Source organism: Microtus oregoni, unplaced genomic scaffold, assembly GCF_018167655.1.
Source record: "Microtus oregoni isolate MIOR12 unplaced genomic scaffold, Mior012 000005F_ref0000423, whole genome shotgun sequence".
Classification (NCBI taxonomy): Eukaryota; Metazoa; Chordata; class Mammalia; order Rodentia; family Cricetidae; genus Microtus; species Microtus oregoni.
The window spans coordinates 35,759,277-35,780,440 of NW_024543064.1; the positions used below are offsets into that span (position 1 = coordinate 35,759,277).

General features: G+C 47.2%; 1 protein-coding gene across 7 annotated transcripts in view; it reads right to left on the reverse strand.

The window, feature by feature from the left end:
- Window positions 1-21,164, reverse strand: part of Mknk1 (MAPK interacting serine/threonine kinase 1) — a 40,574-nt gene that overhangs the window by 14,041 nt on the left and 5,369 nt on the right. For 2 of the 7 annotated variants that reach the window (XM_041652660.1, XM_041652666.1), the window contains exons 2-8: window positions 18,224-18,374; window positions 11,611-11,838; window positions 11,208-11,315; window positions 9,016-9,117; window positions 6,671-6,768; window positions 2,355-2,434; window positions 885-958 (exon numbers count right to left, since the gene is read on the reverse strand). In XM_041652660.1, the coding sequence (XP_041508594.1) occupies window positions 885-958; window positions 2,355-2,434; window positions 6,671-6,768; window positions 9,016-9,117; window positions 11,208-11,223 (370 nt within the window). In that variant the 5' untranslated portion in view covers window positions 11,224-11,315; window positions 11,611-11,838; window positions 18,224-18,374. Of the gene's footprint in view, window positions 1-884; window positions 959-2,354; window positions 2,435-6,670; window positions 6,769-9,015; window positions 9,118-11,207; window positions 11,316-11,610; window positions 11,839-18,213; window positions 18,375-18,645; window positions 18,760-20,383; window positions 20,475-21,164 lie in introns of those variants that run through there. The other 5 variants (XM_041652662.1, XM_041652663.1, XM_041652661.1 and 2 more) reach the window with 5 other exon arrangements.

Here is a 21,164-nt window from a genome sequence, read left to right on the forward strand (position 1 = left end):
AGAGAATACTATTCTGCATACTTCCCAGGTGTCCCTAAGCACAGTTGTCTTACTAACACCAACAGCCAGCACTTATGGACCCCTCTGTGCCTCTCAGCACAGGGCTCAGTGTTTCCCAAGTACTGTCTCATTCAGTTTTCAGCAGCGCTATGAGGTAGGTGCTAACAAAAGCTTGTACAGATGAGAATGCCCTTTGGAAAAGGCTGGTGTTTCCAAGTCATGGTGGCTGAGAAGGGTGACTTAGGTTTAGCTTTGATAGTTTCTAAAAGCCCCTCCATGAGGCGTTCGACTGAGCTCTGCACATCCCTGTAACTTCACCTTGTGAATGTGTCCTGGGCTGGGCGAGCAAAGGGGAGGGAATGTGTCATGGTTGCTTTCACTGTGCCAGAAGAGCCACTTAAATGTACATCCCAGTGACAGCAGTGTGGTGGCAGAAAGCTGTCTTCCTTCCGCCTCAAGGGTGGCGTGTTCTTGTCCTCCTTGCATCCTGAGTCTGTCCCACACAATCGGGCCCTCTTCTCCGTTTAGCCTTTCTAGACTTTACAATAGAAGCCAAAGCTTCCGCTTCATAATTAATTTAGTTAAATAGTGAATGTGTCAAAACAGCGGATTGATAAATTGATCACTAACAGTATCTATATATGACTCCTATTATAATGAAAAGGCATTTATAGACTGCACGCACAGGTGACATTCTAAGCTCTGCAAAATGCTAATTATCACCCTTCCCTGCGGCCTCCCTTCTCCCAAACCAAGGGCAGCTTTTAAGTCCTTCATCCTTTTTATTAGCTTGACTCATTTTTAGAAGTCTCTGGGATTCATGATGGATGATCACCACCCTGGGTCTTAATCCAAAGTCCAAACACATACTCAATGAGATATACCTCCTTGCAATTTCTCAAAGACCAAGTAAAACCGTGTGTCATCTTCAAAGAATTCAATCAGCTCCAAAATGTTCCTTAAACAGAGAAAAGGGGGGAGCATTATATGCTAATGTCCACTAATAAACATCCAGTACAGTGGCTGTAGTGGGCAGAAATCAACTCGAATCAGAATGCTTATTAAGGACTCATGTTTGAGGAGCAGATTCAGGTCACCTTATCTTTCCATAATGTTTAGTCTCTGGTGCTTTCGCCAAGTCTGTGCTGTCAAACCCCAACCCTAAAACCCACTAGGTAGAGTTATAAAAAGTCCTGGTCACATTAAACTGAATAAAATCTGCAGCCGACTGGAAGCAATTGCGGCTAATAACACTGAATAGTAGGTGTGTGTCCTGGAGGCAAGCAGCAAATAATTACTTGCCCTCCCTCTTGCCCATAAATCATGGGGCAGTATTTACATTGCCTGGAGAAAATGGAAACATCTGTCAAATAGACTTGGGGCCTAACGTGGGCACCGCTAGACCCTAACTGCTAAGCGCTGCTTAATGAAACCGCCGCGCTCCTGGCCACCGTAGCACTTGTGGCCTTCCCCGGTGAGCACTCTCTGTCTACCCGAGTACTGCACTGCTCTGCCAACAAGGTCGTCTTGTAGCTCAGCGGGGAAGTCACCAGCCTGGATATTGGAGGTGTTGGGGGCTTTTTTCTTTAGAAGAACGAAATAAACCTAGTCGAGTCTCTAATGCTGAACTAAGAAGCTGCAGGGCTGAAAATAAAAATCTGTCCCTCGTAAAAAAATGCTGACCACTTGGGGAGATACCAGGCTTTTACTAGTGTGAAGGCGTCCAAATAAGATGGCCAAATGGCCTAATTTGAAAGAAGATTGTAGAGGCAGTGCCTGGAGTTAAATCAACAGCGGCCTCCGTCGTCCGAGCTTAATAACAAAGCCATCAATACCAGGCCACTGGCTCCCTGCTGACCCTGCCAAGGAAGGGGGGGGGGCAAATCTTGGAGGTGACCCTGATTTAAAGCCTCAGAGGGAGGACCACTCATTTGTAGCTGTGTAACACAGGGCTAAAGGTTACTGTGGCCCGGTTATCAAGCAGAGTGCTGGTCCGACTTCAGCACTGTAAGGCAGCCACCGAGAAGCAGAAACAGCAGGGAACAGTCTTCAACACTGTGTCGGGTTAAAGCAGCCCTAAAGATTGCTACCAAGCATTACTCTGCTGGGCCATCTTTCAAGGCACTAGAAGAAAATGAAACCCCTTTTCTTCCTCAAATAGACACCGACTGGGGGTGCTCATCTTCCTACCCATGAACTAACTACTGTCCCTTCTCTGCCCTGGATAGATAGAAGTTCCATGAGCTTGTGGAGACGCAGTGACGGCGATGTGGGAAGAGCTGGGGGTGGTGAGAGGGATCCCTCCTATGGCCAAGCATTCTCCAGAGAATCGGCCACCTACATAACACACTCACTTGTTTCCTTGACACTGGTACAACGTCTCCACTTCACGGAATACTCGGCTCCGGCTGTGCCCTGCTTGCTTTTCAATGATCTGTGGGAAGAATGAAATGTGTCAAGTACACTGCCTGACCTCAAGATCCCCAGCCAGAGCCCCTGGGAGGAGGCAAGGTCAGACACAGTCCAAATCTACTCTGCAGCAGGAGCTGGAACAGCCTTCAGTGACTGGGGAAGCAGGACAGCAGCCCAAGGGCTTCCATGTAGTTCTCTCTGGCCATGTACACCACTGTGGCAGCTTACGGAGCTGCTGCTTTGGGGCTGGAGAGATGGTTCAGTGGTTAAGAGCACTGGCTACTCTCCTAGAGAACCCAGGTTCAATTCTCAGCTCCGACATGACAGTTCACAGCTGTCTGTAACTCCAGTTCCAGGGCATCTGATGCCCTCATACAGACAAATAAAAATCAGTAAAATATGAATCTGCTAGCTCCTGGCTGCACATGAGGGCTGGAGCTCTCAGTGAGACAGCACTTTCTACTGACTCTTAATGTCAAAGAGCAGGTATGACTGTGTTGAGATGGAGAAAGGGCAAGGATGAGGGAGGACAGGGTGGAGAGGAAGCAAAGACTCTACTCAGATGCCACACTGCAACTCCTACAGATAGAAGAAAATACTTCCTCTTCTGCTAACTTTCCTCTCTGGCAGGCTCTGCGTAAGTAATTCAGACATTCTCTGTTGGTCAACCCTGACAACCATGCTAAAAAGATAAGGAAGGCGTCTATCTTCTGTCCACTCCCAGTCCTCTCTCTAGCCCACTTGCACCCAGCCTAGACAGAATCTTCAGCACCAAGGGCTTTGCATCTCCTCCCATAGTGTGGGCAGCTCCTGCTGCCTGGCTGCATCTCCACTTGGAGCGTCTTGGCAAGTGTTGACTTGAGGAACACATGAGCCCACTCAATAGAGGTTTGTGTGGGGTCTAGATGACTCTGAAAAGCCCTCTGGAACTATGCGGAGCCCTGAAGCATTGTAAACAGAGCCTGCAGGCAGAGCTAGTCCCACTTCACAGCTCAGAAGGGAACATCCTGTCCCTTCCTTCTAGCTGCCTGGCTCAACACTTCAAAAGATTCTACTTTGATGTAGCACAATAATGTGTATCCAACTGTAACTTGGGTTAGTCACACCTGTTAGGAAATCACGCTGGACCCATCTTTTGAACTATCAGCAAAGTGCAGTGCTGGGGAACAGAAACCATGTTACTCTGAGCTATTCAACTACATTCATCAATCAGGAATTGAAGCACGATTACTAAAAACTAAGAGAAATTGGAGTTCAACCTGAAGATCTGAAAAGCAAAACAGCCAGCCATTGGCTCTTACCTCAAGCTTAGTACAAAATGGTGATCCTGCCTCCAGGAATCTCAGAATGAGACAGTGTCTGAGAGCTGTCTCCTCCTATTTTATAATCCTCTTTAGGGCTGGTATTAAAGGCGTGCACCACTGGAATTAAAGGCATGCACCGTCCGGTTTTTATGGCAAACTAGTGTGGCTACTGGGATTAAAGGTGTGTGTTACCACTGCCTGGTCTGTAAGGCTGACCAGTGGGGCTATTTTACTCTCTGATCTTCAGGCAAGTTTTATTTATTAAAATACAAATGAAACACCACTACAAGGGATGGTCAAAATTAGAGACAACTCTCCAGCAGGCAGGCTTTCCAGCAACAGCTGACTTCTCTCTGAGGAGGTAACCAATGGATGGACTCACCACTAGCCAGGGAGCAGAACATGGATAACTACTTTGAATTAGAGGCAGTGTGGATCAGATTGTTGGGACATTTCATCCCAGTTCTGCAGTCACTGTGTGGATGCTTAAAGGAAAAGCAGTAGTAAGCCATGTCTTGGGAGTCATGCTGCGAGATCTGGCTTGTTTTAAATTACCTAAATTTTCCAGAGAAACATGGATCAGAGGACCATGTTTTCCTCCTGTGACTCACTCTGGAAGAAACAGACCTGTTGTCCATCCATCTGTCCATCCATCCATCTGCCCATCCATCCACCTATCCATCCATCCATCCATCCATCCATCCATCCATCCATCCATCCACCTACCCACCCATCAGTCTATTCGTCCACCCACCCACTCATCCATCCACCCACCCACTCATCCATCTGTCCACCCCACCCACCCACCCACCCACCCACCCACCCACCCATCAATCTATTCGTCCACCCACCCACTCATCCATTCATCTGTTTTTTTTAGACAGAATCTCTCTATATAGCTCTGGATGACCTGGCATTTACTATGTAAATCAGGATGGAACTCAGGATGTTTTGCTTGCCTTGGCCTCCCAAGCACTGAGATTAAAGGTGTGTACCACTGCTGTGGGATAATGCTTTTGTACACTGTAAAGATTTGTCACTCATATTGATTTAATAAAACAATGATTGGCCAGTAGCCAGGCAGGAAGTATAGGTGGGGTGACTAGACTAGGAGAATTCTGGGAAAAGGAAAAGTAGAGAGTCAGTCACCAGCCAGACCCAGAGGAAGCAAAATGAGAATGCCACACTGAGGAAAGGTACCAAGTCATGTGGCTAAACATAGACAAGAATTATGGGTTAATTTAAGTTGTAAGAGCTAGTTAAAAATAAGCCTGAGCTAATAGGCCAACAGTTTATAATTCATAAAAGCCTCTGTGTGTTTCTTTGGGACTGAAAGGCTGCAGGACTGGGCAGGACAGAAACTTCTGTCTACACGCCATAACACTGGGCTCCATTCAACTTAATATTTACATATGTGTGCCTATGCTTTAATCATCTTTAAGCATATTAAAAATTCTTTTTAATTTATAGCAATTTGTTTACAAAGAGGAAAGAAAGTAGCTCTTTTGTTATATGTGGAGCAAAACCCCAGCCAGATGGCTAAGCAGAGACAATCCTCATAATCATAATCCACAGCTGGGATTGAGGAGAGCTGGTTGGAAGAGATGTTTCTTTGGATCCAGTTCAGCAGGATTGCCCCAAAGGAGGCAATGCTTAGACCGGATAGCTCAGCTGGCTGTTCTAAAATAAACCTAACTGATATGCCTCCCCAGCTTCTGTAAGCCTTTCCATGGAAAACTCAGTGGTCCTCAGTGTGCCTCAGAATCATGGGGACACTTTTGCAAAGATATAGCTCCAGGCTCTCTCCTACACCGAGAAACCTGTCTCTTTGTGCTACTGGCTCACTGGTTGATGGCTGCCCACTGCAGTTGACATCTGCCCTCCATCAGGGTTTTCCAACCATCCTGAGGATCACACCTGGATGGTGACATACATACACAGTGCTGGGCCAGGCCTAATTTCTAACGCATTCAGGCAAGATCATGAGTATTTCTCACACTCCAGGGGACACTGGTGCTGCTGTCCCAGGGGCCCTACTTTGAGAACCTCAGCTCTGCCTCTATCCCTTCAGTAGCCAAAGGGTTTGAAAGTGAGACATGCCAGCGTCATGCAGCTAATTAAAGGCAACACTGAGGCGAAGTCCACATCTGCCCCAAAGTCGAGTGGTCAGTCACTTCAGGTCTTAGTCCTCACTGTCCTGGTATTGGTCCTTGCTTGTACTTTGTGGTTTATCATAATCTCTTCACCAGATTTTGAGGACAGGAACTGTCACTCTCATTTACATAGAGAAACCAGGGCTTCACAAGTTCAGTGAGTTGCCCGAAGTCAAGTAAGTTTGTTAAAAATGACTCAGGTTGCCAGGTGGTGGTGGCACATACCTTTAATCCCAGCACCTGGGAGGCAGAGAAAGGTGGATCTCTGAGTTTGAGGCCAGCCTGGTCTATAGAGCTAACTCCAGGACAGGACCCAAAGCTACAGAGAAACCCTATCTCAAAAAAAAAAAAAAAAAAAAAAAAAAAAAGAAACAAAACAAACCCTCCCTCTCCCCCCCCCCCCAAAAAAAAACAAAAAAAGCAGATTCAGGTAGAGCGTCTACTTCCAAAGCTGATGTCGCTTATCGCAGTAATCAGAAACAGTCTACTATGTGACAGAGAAGGATGTAAGTACATTACATATCTGAACTTATTTAATCCCCATAATCCTATGCAAGTGCTATAATTTACACCCATTTACAGACGAGGAAACTGAAGGACAGAAGGCTGAATAACTTGTTCAAGGTCACAAAGCAATTAAGTTGAATAGCCCAGATTTGAGTCCGGTGAATGCAGGTGTGGTCACCCTCCGTCCTGTTCTTTCTGAGCTACCATGCTGCATAGTACACAATTTATTTGACGTGGGACAAGCTAGGAAAGACAATTTGCAAAGTAGAGGTGGGGACCGTGTGGGATACTCACTTTGACGGCGTATTCTTTGCCAGTCTGCAGGCTCACGGCACCCTGGACTTTGGCATAGGCTCCCTCTCCCAGCAACTCAGAGGTCAGCTTGTACACATCTAGAGGGAAACAGGTGAGAAAATAGCCAGGTGAATCACCCCACTGCAAGCCATGGCGGGAAGAGCGACTGTCACTTGGCTTCTCTGGTCTGCTCATCCAGGCAGAAGAGGCCATGGTGCCTGCAGCCTCAGTGACAAGAACCCCCTAGCTCTCCCAGACAGCTCCCGACTCTCAACAAGAATCAGCAGACACCTATTCCTCATTTTAGAGATGAGGTCAGAGGAGGGATTTCAATTCGGCACCTGCTTTCTGGGCATCTGCTGTGTCAGGTAACATAATAGGGACAGAGTGAGGAACAGAATCCGGTCCCTCCCCTCTAAGGGTTGGGTCCAGTAGGGAAGACAAACATACACAGCAACCCAGACCAGCCCAGGCCCTGGTGAGTACCATGCAGGGGGAGCACAGCAAGAACAAGGAGTGGAGGAGGAGCAAGAAGGGGAAGTGAATGGGGAACCCCACCGGGCAACCCAGGGATCCTCGAAGAAGGGTATCATTTGAATGAACAGCATGCACTCATTCATTTACTTATTTGCTGAACACCTACTATGTGCCCAGCTCTGAGCCAGGCATGGGGACAACTATTTTATACACACAACATGGAGGTCACCAGAAGAGCCACAGAGGTTTCTGAAAGTCACCCACAGGAAATGAAGACACAGAGCAGGATGTAAAGAATGCCTTGAGGTTCCAGGTCAGAGTGGTCATGGCAGAGCAGTGACAGACCCTGGTGGGAGGAGTGTTCAGAACACTTGCCCAAGGCCACAAACACAATTCTCTGAGCCTCTTCCAAAGGAAGCTGTGACTCTACCACAACCCTTGCTGGAACTGACCTCATCCTCCCTTGCTCCTTCCTCAGCCGTTCTCTTGAGGCGACCTAGTTTTTAAACCTACAGCCTGAGCAGAAGACTTGATCAACATCAGGAGATTTTATCACTCTTAGTCATGAGATGTCTGTTGTCTGTGCTTGCATGTGTGACAGGAAACCTTTCTGTGCTCAACAAACAAACAAAAGACCTGCTGATCTGTGATGCCTTCTAAAGCCCCAGGGACTCCTTCTCTCCCCTACTGCCCAGCACACGCGTGCGTGTGTACACACGTACACACACACACACACACACACACACACACACACACACACACGTGTGCGCCAGATGTGGTGGTACATTCCTTTAATCCAAGTATTTGGGAGGCAAAGGCAGATAAATCTCTATGAGTTCAAGGCAAGCCTGGTCTACACAGTGAGTTCCAGGACAACCAGGGCTACATAGAGAGACTCTATCTCAGGAAAAAAAAAAAAAGAAAAGAAAAACAATAAACCTCTATACTAAGTGCTCTCTTGGTTCCATTACAGTCTATCCTTGCAGTTGTCTATAGGAATGGATGGCCCATGTTGACACTGTTGACTACTACCTGCAGGTGATTTAAAAGGCATGCTTCTCTCCCACAGCATCCTTCAGTACTGCCCTTTACACCAGGATGTTAGGTAATAGGAGTAAAGTATTCCTGATTCATACAGTGTTTTCTATCAAAACATTCTACAAAACTATCAATTTCCTATGTGTGTGCAAGTTTAGGAAGAGGGCCCATGAGGGGAAGTTATTTCAAGTTTCACAGTGAAACCCACATAAAGGAGATATGCTATTCTTAAAAGAGGCTACTGACCCTTCATCACTTAGTAGAAACACCCAGTGATTCACGACTTCTCATTGAATGCCCAGAGATAACCCTGGTGGCCCCCAGCTTAGTGCCTTAAGCCTGGTCATCCAAAATGTCTGATGACGTAATGTTGTGTACCCTAGATGCAATGACTTCTCAAAAGGAGCCAAGCACATGCCCCACAAGTTGCTGCAGCCTCTGGGAGGCTAGTTCCCACTTAGAGAAGACTGCACTGTCACTGTGGCTGTAGCCTCAGTGTTCTTGCTTCCTCTTTTCTGGTTCTTCTACCCCCCTGCCTTGCAGGAACCACCAGAAGGCAGCTCGCATCTAAAGAGGGCCGGCACATGTGAGGCTCTTAGCTCTCAGATTGGCTTTTCTGCCACTGAGGCGATGCTCTCGCCATTCAGAGGAGGCCAGTACCTCGCCTGAGAGATTTGCCCATCTTTTCTCCCTCTTGATCGCTTCTCACTCACCTGTCTTACTAATCACAAGGATGACCTGGCTCTGAGGTGAGGTGTCCTGGAATCTGGTCCTGAGGATGTCACAGATGCCCCTCCCCTCCTGCAGCCCAGACTCAGGCCCAGACCAACCTTCAAACTTTCCTGGCAGAGAGTCAGTGGCCCGGGTCTTGCGCTTTTTCTTCCTCCTCTTGTCACTATCCACGATGGGAAGGGGCTCACTGCTGCCCATGTCTGGGAGACAAGAAGGAACATGAAGGAAATTGCACTGTACTGATCAAGCAGTGAGTTTACGCATAAGGAGAAAAGAAAGAGACCCAGGAGCTTTATACTGACGGTTTTAAATATCTGTGAGGGATATTGATTTGTTTTGACCCAGGAGGCAAAACTAAAGGCAAAGCCATTAAAGGAGATCATTAACTGTGGGAAGGGACTCAGACAGGCAGCTAGATTAGGAGAGGCCACCACAAGCCTGCATTTGCCAAGCTCATTATCACATGGATAAAGATCTGCCACCAGCTAAACCAGAGTTCCCAAACAGAACAAGCAATCTACAAGCAAAGCCCACTGTGATCATCAGAAAGGGAGGGTCCTTGGGGCTAGGAGCTAGGTAAGGAAGGGACGAGGAATAGAACCCGATGGTAAAATCAGAAGCTGGGCGCTATTTCCATGGATACGCACAGGGGGCTGTGAAAGGCCTTCTACAGTGTCTGCTTTATCCTCAAAGACAACAAGAGGGGTGGGGGCTGGGCTGAGCCTAGCCCCCAATTCTTTCACCCCAGGAGCACAGATTGAATGCCACATCATCCTCTCTTTCCCTGGTCCTTCCTTGAAAGAGTGCAGAGAGGCCCGCAGCTGACAAGTCTAAGACAGGCTGCTGGATGAGGTCACTTATTGTAAAAACATCATTATCTCGCCCTGGCAGGCACCTGGCTCCCATGCTGGCAGACAAAGACATGGGACATATTGGGCAGGAAGAGTCAGGACAGAATGAAGCAGTAGGAGACTGAGAGGGGAAAGAGAAAAAGAGGAACAATGAGAGCCAATTGCAGTTTTGTTTCTAGGCCACTCTAGTAGGGGCCTTCCCCTGCTAAAGATAAATTACTTATAGAACATGTCGCGGCCCTGATCCAGAGTGGAGCCTTAATACTCTTTGCCTGCAGTTAGAAATAATAAGATTTCTCTGAAGTCTCTGGGTCTAAATCCCCACCAGGGTGATTAAACCCTCTAAAATAGAGGCACTGAGAGCTGATGGGCAGAGGATGTGAGACTTTCACACCAGACTTCAATAAACATAGGCTCTGAGGGTTGGCTTTTCTTGAGGAATTCAAAATGGAATCTGGCTCTTTGCTCACTGAGGGCAAGGCCCACTCCCTCCTCCAAGGATCCGATGGAAGATTGCGTAGTGCCACTGCCCAAATGCATGCTGCTCAGAGAGGCAGGCACTGTTAGCAGGAAGCATGCAGAGCGCCACTTTTGGTGCCACAATCCAGAAAGCACAGCTAAGCAGCGGAGCGTCTGACGGCTCTACTTAGAGGCATCCCTCCTTCCATTTTAGGGAGATAACAGCAGGTTTTCAATTACACTCCAGAATAGGGAAAAACACACACACACACACATACAGAGAGAGAGAGAGAGAGAGAGAGAGAGAGAGAGAGAGAGAGAATCCACAGAGTATCTAAAAATATTACTCCTGCCGACAGCTTCAAACACAGGTTCTGCCTGGGGACAACAACACCCTATGGCTCTCAAAGGATTAAATACTGCTACTGAAGTAGCCACACGCATAAGGTAAATTACAAGGAAAAATGCCATCCAGATGCATTTACAGGAGGTTGTGAGAAATCCTTCAGAAACAAAGCACAAGGTCATTCATCTCTGAAGGTCTGGAGGAGCGGGGCAGGATGGGACAGGATGGGACAGGATGGGACACGGCTGGACTATGTCCCTCTGTATGCAATCTAGGGTCAATGCTCATCCCAACTATTTTCTCACCAGTGCTGCAAACCCAGAGTGGAGTGAACAGATTGTGGTTTCAGCTCCTTCACCCTCCCCTGGCCACATTCCGATTAGTGGCCTGTGGACAAACCAAACAGCCAACAGGCAGGCAGTGTGGAGAACAGCAGGAGAGCTGGCAGCATTGTGACTCACAGGGGACTCTCAGGCATACTTACAGCTCTAGATAGAAAACCCTGTTAGCAGCAATTTATACGTGCTCTTTACCACAGCAGGACTGTGGAGCCTCCAGCGGAAGTAGCATACCCCTGGGCAGAGCCACACATTGAATATTAGATTTTATGGCTTCACACACATAGACAGAATACCTGGTCTATTCTGCATGGATCTCAGTGGAAGACGGTACTCCAGGAGGGACAAATGGCTAAGGTTTTTCTTGCAAACAGAACTTGTTGAGGGAGAGTTGTTTTTTGGAACTAGGAAGGAAACATGTAGGAAAACAGTGAAATGAAAAGAAGCGTGTATAACTTACCCTGCTTTCATAGCAAGAGGTATGGGGCGGGAGAGATTGCTAGGAATGAGGCGGGCACACTCCAGTTTTAGCATGGAGTATGTCCCAGCCACTGGACAAATGCATCCTCAGGGAAGCCCCACAATCACGCTGTACCTTGACCTCCCCATTCCCCTGGTTGTAGGAATTCTTCCTGGCCATCAAAGCCGGCTCAAATGTCCTTACCCCTTGCAGCTCCCCAGTAACTCCAGATGACTTACAGTGTGTGCAATCAATCACTCTGGAAGTCAGGCATGAGACAAATGAGGTAGCACTGTGTAGAACTAGTGGCTGGTATGTCTGCCTCTGTCTCCAAGAGACGCTCCACTAGGACACTGATTTTCTCTGGCCTTGATCGTTCCCTGGGTTCCTGTTGTCCTCTAAGCACCACTGTCTCTTCTGTAAGTCACAGAACAGCTTCAGCTGAGCACCGTCAATCACAAACTGCACTGAAACGGGAAGAGTATAGGGCACATACAGTGCATGGCACAAAGGCCCCTTAGGGGCCGAGTGCACACTCTGAAAGAAATGTGGGTATGCAAGTGCCTTGCAGACGATGCAGGGAAAGGGAGCTCTGGGCTCTGAACTCCATCAACTCTATCACACCCCCTCTCCAAAAAGGTCTCAGATACAAAAGTTCTAGAAGCCTGGTCCTCTTTTAGACTAGGTAATTTGAGGAGGACGTGAGCAAGCAGTTTTCCGTTTCCAGACAGACTGCAGTGGTCTGGAGGCTCCCAGCACTTTGATGGTCTCCAGCCCTCACGCTCACATCAGCAGTACTTGGGAACCCCATCTGTGTATTCTGGTGGAGGCACACGTGGAATGAGGGGAGGCATACTGCAGATAGGGAAGGCACATGGGCCTGGGTCAGGAGAACAAAGGAAACATCTGGTGCTGGTATTACCAGATAACCTCAAGTCAAGCAACTCTGCCTCTTAAAAACCTTAGTTCCTTCATCCTGAGAATAGGTCTAAAAACACACCTCCTCCGGCTGCCTGCTAGATTGTTATAAGATCTCAATGACACAGTTTATACAAATGTGCTTTAAAAATGTATTGTACGTGTATAGCTATGCATGCACGCATATGAACACAGACAGAATGCGAAGTCTAGGCAGAAATGCAGGAACCTGTTAATATGACAATTTAAACTGTCCAGTCATGCTGAATAGTTTATATGCCTCCCCCGCCCCCCCCAAAAAAACAGGGTTTCTCTGTAGCTTTGGAACCTGTACTGGAACTAGCTCTTGTAGACCAGGCTGGCCTCGAACTCACAGAGATCTGCCTGCCTCTGCCTCCCAAATGCTGTGATTAAAGACGTGTGCTACCATTGCCCGGTGTTTATATGCTTTTTAAAAAAAATGTCCATACCATTTTTAATTTATAGACATACTCTATGTGATGGGGTTGTTTTTATTTTCTTCTTCATTCTTTTCAGGATTTTCCAAACTATACATGATTGAAATTTATCATTTTATCCCATCATTGTCTGAATCAAATTGTACTTCAAACAAAATAAGTGGGCTGGGGGTGGTTCACAGAGCTCAGAGTTGGGGCTGCAAGGAAACTCAGTAGCACAGCTTTTACTTAGATGTTCAAGGCCTTAATTTTTATTTTCAACACTGGGGAAGAAGAAAAAAAAACCTTTTATTGAAAACACTTTGTAACTTAGAAGCTGATTGCAGTTTTTCAAATGGTGTCTAGATTTCTCTGTATTAAAACCCAATGTTTAGCTGGGTGTGGAGGCAAAGGCTTTTAATCCTGGCACTCAGGAAGCAGAGGGAAGCAGATCTCAGTGAGTTCAAGGTCAGTCTGGTCTACAAATCAAGAGTCGAGACAGGGTGGCACAATGAGTCCCTGACTACACAATGGGGGAGAGTAACTGAAGAAGACATTCAGTGCCAACCTCCTGCCTCCACACCTCTGTGCACAAATGTATATCTGCACTTATTTAGATACATATATACATCCACATGAATAGATTTCACTAGAAGTACAGCAGTAGAGGTTTTAAGGATACAGATCTAAGACTCAGTCTGGCACCTTTACTCACGGAACAATTGAAAGAGGCTAAGGAGTCCTGGGGGCGGGGACACAACCTATAGCAACAACAGGTACGAGCTGGTGTTCTCCCCAGCAGACAACCTTTCCAAAGTAACTGTCACTTCTTGATAGAGCCTGATGAGCCAGCCCCACTGTCCCTCAGGTTACCAGACAGCACTCCATTCTTCGACAGAGTCTATACATAGATCGCCAGCTGCCATATCCATGTGTGACACCAGAGGGTCACCTGGTTCACTCGGCTCTGAAAACAATTCTTACTCCCTCCCCGCTGCAACTCTGGAGCTCTTTAAGGATCCCAGTCTGCCTGAGTACTTCCTTTTTTGAAGGCTTTCTAGGAAAGGGAGAATAGCGGCAAGCAGGTTGAAGGGCATAGCAGAGGCAAACCCAGCTGTGTCCTCAGGGTCAGCTGAGGAGAACGGACAATGGGAGGAAACCCAGGGGCTGGGAGTAGCTTGGTAAGAGTGCTTGTCTACCGCACTCAGGACCCCGAGTCCCAGCCTCATTAGCAACCAAAACAAAACCATAGACAAAAAAGGAAATGGAGGAACTGAAGGAAGTTTGAACACACTTTAGGAAGGGGTTGAATAAGTCATGTGAGACCAGGGAAGAGGGAACACAGGAGACTGGGGTCATCTGTGTCCCTGTAGACAAAAGTTATGGTGCACACTACCATAATATTTACAGTGCACACTCTCATGTGGTCCTCACGTGCCAGGCAATGTCTGAAGCCCTTTACAGTTACATACTCTACAGACCCACTGATGCAAGCTTCACAACTCCGAAGCAAGCATAATTACTGCCCACATTTTACAAATGAAGAAGCTGGTACAAATGGGTAAAAGTGGTATGTCATGATCATCTCACGAGTAAGTGGTCGTGCTAGGACCTAAGCCTGGACTCTGTTAGAATTCTAACCTGTGACGATGCTGTTCTCAGTCAATAATGCTGGAAGGCAAAGGAGGCAGCTGGTGACAACCAGGCACCAATGCTATTGTTTATAAATCCTGGTAAGTGCCTCTTTACTGATGTACTGTGCTGGCTAATTTTATGCCAACTTGATACAAAGTATAGTCATCTGAAAGGAGGCAATCTCAACTGAGAAAATGCCTCCATAAGGTCTGGCTGTAGGGCATTTTCTTAATTAGTGTTTAATGGAGGAAGGGTGCAATCCATTGTAGGTGGAGCTACCCCTGGGCTGGTGGTCCCGGGTTCTATAAAAAAGCTGACTGAGCAAACCATGGAGAGCAAAAAAGTAAGCAGCACCCTCCATGGCCTCTGCATCAGCTCCTGCCCTGACTTCCTTCAGTGATGGACTGTGACCTGGAAGTGTGAGCTGAAATAAAGTCTTTCCTCCACAAACTGCTTCTGCTCACGGTATCTCATCACAGCAACAGAAACTCTAGGACAAGTGCTCTGAGACTCTGACCTCTCAGCAGCTGTCCAGTCCCTCAGCTCACTGTTTACACACATGTTTCTTGCATGTGCTCTGATGTCAAAAAGGTTGGGCAGCTCTTATCCAGCTTACCTAAGCACAAAGCCCTAATATTCACATCCTCACTACTGTATTAGTTAACTTTAATCTCCAGAAGTCTCTTCTTGCCCTGAGACACCTTAGTTTTTGTGTTTTGTCATCTTACAGAAGATGAGCTACAAACCAGTGTCTAAGCACTTTATTTATGGCAGTTCAGAATGAAGCAAGGTGGCAACCTTCTTTTGTCTGACTTAGGAGTTGGATGTGGTTTCTGATGACATCATTATTAAGATGAATCCCTGGTTATTGGGAATCCGCCACCACAGCTGTAATAAGCCAATCAAATCTAATTAATAAATCCAGGCTTATTCTGAGCAAAGCAAAGGCAGACCCAGGAGAAGTTGAGGAGACTACAATTGGAACCCATGAGGTGGGGGCTTTTAATGCCCTCTGGGAGTGGAGCCTCTGATGGGGCTTTGTCGGGGGCAGAGTCTGGACTGAGGCAACTCCAGGGAAGTGGGCTGGGGGTGTAGTTTCCACCTGAACATTCCAGATTCTTTGGGGGCTGGAGTGAAGCTTCCACCTGAACAATCCCTAGGTATAAGGGCAAAGGAAAAGGCACATTTGAGCAGAAGCTGGTCAAATTTAACGGACAATAAATGTCAGGAGTCATGTATGGAAGTAGCTCCATCGGAGGACAGTCTGTGAGAGTCCACAGAACTGGAGGGTTTTTATTTCAGGACCTGTGTGGTGGCTTGAAGGAAGTGGCCCCCAAATGGAGTGGCACTGTTAGGAGGTGTGGCCTTGATGGAGGAAGTGTGTCACGTGTGGGAGTGGGCTCTAGCTAGGCCCAGTGTAGCATTCACTTCTGCTGCCTTCGGATCAAGATGTAGAAAGAACTCTCACCTCCTCCAGCACCGTGTCTGCCTGAACACCGCCATGTCCTGCCAGGATGATAATGGACTGAACCTCTGAAACTAAGCTACCCCAATTAAATGCTTTCCTTTATAAGTGTTGGGGGTTGGAGAGATGGCTCAGAGGTTAAGAGCACTAGCTGCCCTTCCAGAGGTCTTGAGTTCAATTCCCAGCAACCACATGGTGGCTCACAACCAACCATCCATAATGAGATCTGGAGTCCTCTTCTGGCATGAAGGCAGAACCCTGCATATGTAATAAATAAATAAACATTAAAAAAAAAAAGAGTTTCCATGTTCATAGTGTCTCTTCACAGCAATAGAAACCCTAATTAAGTCAATGTCCATGTGTAGAAAGGCCGGGCCATGTGGTTCAACACGGTTGCAGTGAAAATGGCATCAAGGAGATACTCTGCAGACTGTGAGACTCAGATGCCCAGAGGCAAACACCCAGACCCATCTTCCTCTGCTGGGATCCTGGGATCACAGGGAGCCTTCACAGCCACGTTGCAATTCCTGGTGGAAGGAATGACATCAGAAGGACATGGAAGCAGGAACAGGAAGTGTGTGTTTACAGACGAAACAAAGCAGGAGCAAAGGACAGGGCTTGGGTAGGAAGCACAATACAAAGGCTGAGAAAAGCAAGCTAAGCTAGCCACCTAAGCTCATTAACACAATTCACAAGGCCCTTCAGCATTGGTCCCTGGCTTCTTTCCACCCTTAATAACTATCAACCATTCTTCCACAGAAAAATGACGACAGTTGCTTTTTGCTCAGCTTACAATTCAAACAATGCTCACGAGTGCCACTCCTCGGTATGTTACCATTGTGCTTTGCTGCACGAAAGAAGTGCTTTATAAGTGCATCTTCCACACGCCATACGGGATATTAGAGGTGGTCCTCAGGTGAGGCTCAGTAAAACTAGCATCCTCTGCTGCTTCAGCAAGGATGTTCTTAAGTGAAAACGGCTGATAAGTAGATGGCAGGAGGAACAACGTGGCTATGAGCACAGCTCCGTGTCACCACCTTGACTTCTACTACGGCCATCAGCGGCTTCCTCACTGCCGCTGTCCAACAATACATAATACCCAGTCACTACTACTGTGAAAACTGTTGATCCTGCAGGTCCCCTGAAAGGGTTTCTGTGTGGCACACTTGTGAGCCTCTGTTGTGGGCAATGAGAGAGAGTCAGGAGCACTGTGGCCTTCAAGCTGGCTGTGACAGACAGTAACCAGCAGCTGCCTAGAGACAGGAGAGACGGACACTGCTGCACCAGGCCAGACAGAGGCGGGGAAGCCTACACTAGGGGCAAGAGCAGCAGGCAGGAAGGGAGAGCTTGTTACAGAGCAAGGGAGGCAGCCACAGAGGCAGACGACTGGAGACAGTGGAAGAGTCAGTGTCCTTAACAGTTATGACCATCCTTGAAATGGAGGGGAATGTTTGATTCTTCCCTAACCCCATGGCTTAGCATGGAACCAGTCACAGAGCGGGGCCTCAAGGCAGGTGGATGAAAATATGTTTTTCAATGGAAAACAACCATAAGAACAACAATGTCATCAGAGAAGCGGAGAACTTGGGGGGGCAGTTATGGAAGTGGGGAGCAGGGTAAGATGGCAGAGCCACCAGGAAGCTTCAGCTGAAGACAGGTGATACACAGCACTTGAGTACTACGAAAAAGCACAGGCCAGGCTAAAACAATCTTACTCAACCCTCATGTGCCCCAAATCAGTCCCTGAGGTTTGACGGATAACCTGCCACTCATGATGAGGCCTCCGACTTGAGCAAAACACGGAACATGCCACAGCCTCAGTATCTGTGCCATGTGTGAGATATAAAACAAACAGAATTTTCAACAGTTCCTCAGCAAGAACAAGACTCCATGGGCACAAGAATTTCGCTTTTTATATGTCTGCTATACTTGGTTCATCTTGTTACGATGCAGTGGATTTCCTTTTATAGCTAAAAGGAAATAAATACGTTTTATTTACTGTTCTATTTTCCTTCTGTCCCTCTGCCATTTTGCTCCAGAAGAAATGTGATCCTGTTTACTAGGTAACTGTCACAGGAAGTTACTGGGACCTGTGACAGCTAAGCCAAGTTGCCCAAGCAAATACTGAAAACCATCAACTGCTTAGATGATCTAGAACTCACTCCTTTCTCTGGACAGAGACGAGAAGCTCAATTCAAAGTAATGTGAAAGGGGAAGTAGGGCTGGCAGGATGGCTCAGTGAACAAAGGGACCCGTCTCCACGCCTGAGGACTCGCACGGCAGAAAAGAACTGACCTCCACACACAACAGCATGGCCCATCCCCAATGAACACAAAATAAGCGATATGATGTGGCTTTAGGAAAAAGGGAGGAAGTGAACAGCTCACCCAATCTTACCCACAAAGTTCTTTGACTCAGCAGTGAGGCTCCTGAAGTCCCGGAGGAATCCCAAGGTGGCTGTTTTCCAGACACAGGGAGCTATCCACTGGCCTCTGCCCAGTCAATGTCCTTCAACCTGCCTCTGCTTCATTGCATCCAGCATGGAAATCTTCAAGGAGCAAAGGGAGAGAGGGTGTGAGACTGGTGGCTTCGTCAAGAGGACCAGAGGAGACACTGATCCACCCAAGTGTTCCTGCTAGGAAGCTCCACTAGGAAGCGGATGTGTACACAGGAGTCACAGATGTCCCCGGGCTTTAAAACCCATGGCTAACTGAAAATACTTACTTACGCTAAGCACTAGAAGGTTTGTTGGGAGTTTGAATAAAGAAATTCCAGATTTGCTCCTGTGTGGATTCCAGGCACTAAAAGCCATGACTCACCAGGGTGACAGAGCTGGACCCCTCTCTTGGTTCCTACTCTCACATAGAGGGTTCGAGTTGGCACTTCGCAGTTGTTTGCTATGAGAGGCTCACGCGCTCACTCTGGCTCCTAACAGCCATGCCCAAGTCTCTAACAGTGCCAGATACAGCAGACCCTGAGAGCAGTAGGTGGTGAGAACGGAGATCGTTTTGTGCCCAAAATCATCACTGCTGATTCCCAATGTGACGACTGCATTTTCTGTAGGCCCAGTGCTATTTTTAACCCCCTGGCTTTAGTTATCATGTGTCAAAATTGCTCAACTTTTTCTCAGTGAAACACGCGCGCACTTCCCCTTTTCCCTGGGGAAAAGCACTGAAAATGTGCTTAAGTCTCAATTCTGGGCTTCCGTACCAAAATTTCTAAGGTTTCTAACCGGAAGCTGGATGCATTTCAACGCTGCCTCAAATCACATTTTCCAAGTTGGACGTGTCCGAGCCCCTCCCATGGCTTCCTTCCTTCCGATTTCTCTTCTGCTCTATCTGATTACAGCATCCTGCCAGTCATCTAGTCACAGAACCACTAACTCACTTCTCCCCCACCTATCTAAGTTCCACAGGCTCATGGTCCAGGTCTTCCCCTCACCCTTGTCTATAGCTCTTTGCAAAGGAGTTCCCAATTATCTTTCAAAGCTCATAGCAAATTACCGAGAGGATCCTATCAACTTTAGAAGCAGTCTGGACTTCCTTTTCTATTCTCTCCAGCATCTCATTTAGCTCACAGCATTCCATTACAATACAAAATATGAACCATGACTCTCCCACCAAGCTACAAGCTCCTCAAAGGCAAGATGTAGATATTTTCAGTTAGATATTTCTAGCATTTAATACAGCACCTGGCACAAAAGGGCTCCAGTGAATCTGAATGAACTACTTCATCCACAAAGTATCCTGATCATTGCTGATTAGAGACTTCAGCACATTGGACAGTCCTATCTATTGTGCTTTGGTTCCCAAAGGGATCTCCCAGGCTCAATGAAACTATTTCCAGAATCCAAGGAAGCTTGGCTGATAAGCTTTCCTGTTCCCACCACTGCCCTTCCAGGGTCAGCCTCGAATATCTATGAGCTTTAACTTGACGCTAGCAAGTATTTTTCTGTAAGGGGCCAGAGAGTAAATAGTTCACACTTTGTGAGCCACACGGTTGCTGCCTCAGCTGTTCAGTTCAGCCTTTGTAAAGAAGAGCGCAACCACAGATTGTATGTAAATGAATGATTATGACATATATCAACCAAACTTTAATTATGGAAACCACAGTTTGAATTTCACATATATTTCATGTCTCACAAAACGTTTACCCCCTCTTGATTCTCCATCTCCAAACACTTAAAGCTGCAAGAAAGCATCTTAGCCTGCAGTCTTTACAAAAACAGGTGGCACACCAGGTTTGCCAGCAACTAGTCTATTGTAAAAAAAACAAAAACAAAAATAAACCATCAAAAAACACAAAGAAAAAAAAAAACAAGATCCAGAATTCTGTTACAGACTTTGTCTTACCCAGCCATTAGGAGTCACTCTAGGGCTGAGGAAGTAGAAAGCACATGGGCTTTCAAACATTAGATTCTAGATTCAACTCCTGGTCCTGACATCTACTAGCAAGGCAGCATTGGACATACTCCTTAACCCTTCTTCACTGCCATCAGCTACAAAACAGGGGCAATAACAAACACTGTGAGAATTAAGCAGAGTGTACAGATCCAACCTGTGGCATTTACGAGGCATTCCATAACTCCCACGATTACACCTTCTGAGACAGCTTCCCTATGTCAATCATAGCTCTGGAAGCCACATCTGGACAGCAAGAGAGAAGATGGTGTCAGCAAAGGCCAAGAGCAGAGAGGAACTTTTAGATACACACAGGGGATCTAAGGGCCCAGGGAGCCTGGTTGTTTAGTCACCCCTCCTATTCCTTTGGGCCACCTTCCTTCTTCAGCAAGGGATCCATCACTTGACTTTCAAGACAGAGCATCTGGAGGATACAGAAAAGGCTAAGGTTTGTGGCATTTACATTCTTACTCCCCAAAGCCAGACCTGAGCTTGCCATGTCTTTGCTGGATGTCTGATAGGTGCCATGGCCTCTGCTGGGTGACTCGGCCTCTCTGGCACTGCCCAGATCAGTTTCCTACACCATGCTTCCGCTCTTTTCTAGGAGTCTTTACCTGCAGTCCAGCCACAGGGCCAAGTCACTGCCAACTTCCCATGAGTGTACATCTTATCACAGACTCCCCGCAGGCTGAGCCAGGGAGAGTGGACTAACCTGGGTCAGCTCTGGGTCCTTCTACCTGGCACAAGGCTGTGGCTGACTTCTGCAGCATTCACCCCTCAAACTGTTCTAGTTGGACTTATTAGCAGACTGAGCACAGTTTGGATCACCACCAGGAAGAGGAAAAACCTCAGAGAAAGAAAAGAAGCATAACCAATGTGATCCAAGCGATGGAAAATAGGTTTTGCGGATGAGGTGAAAGCAGCCAAGTGGTGTAGCC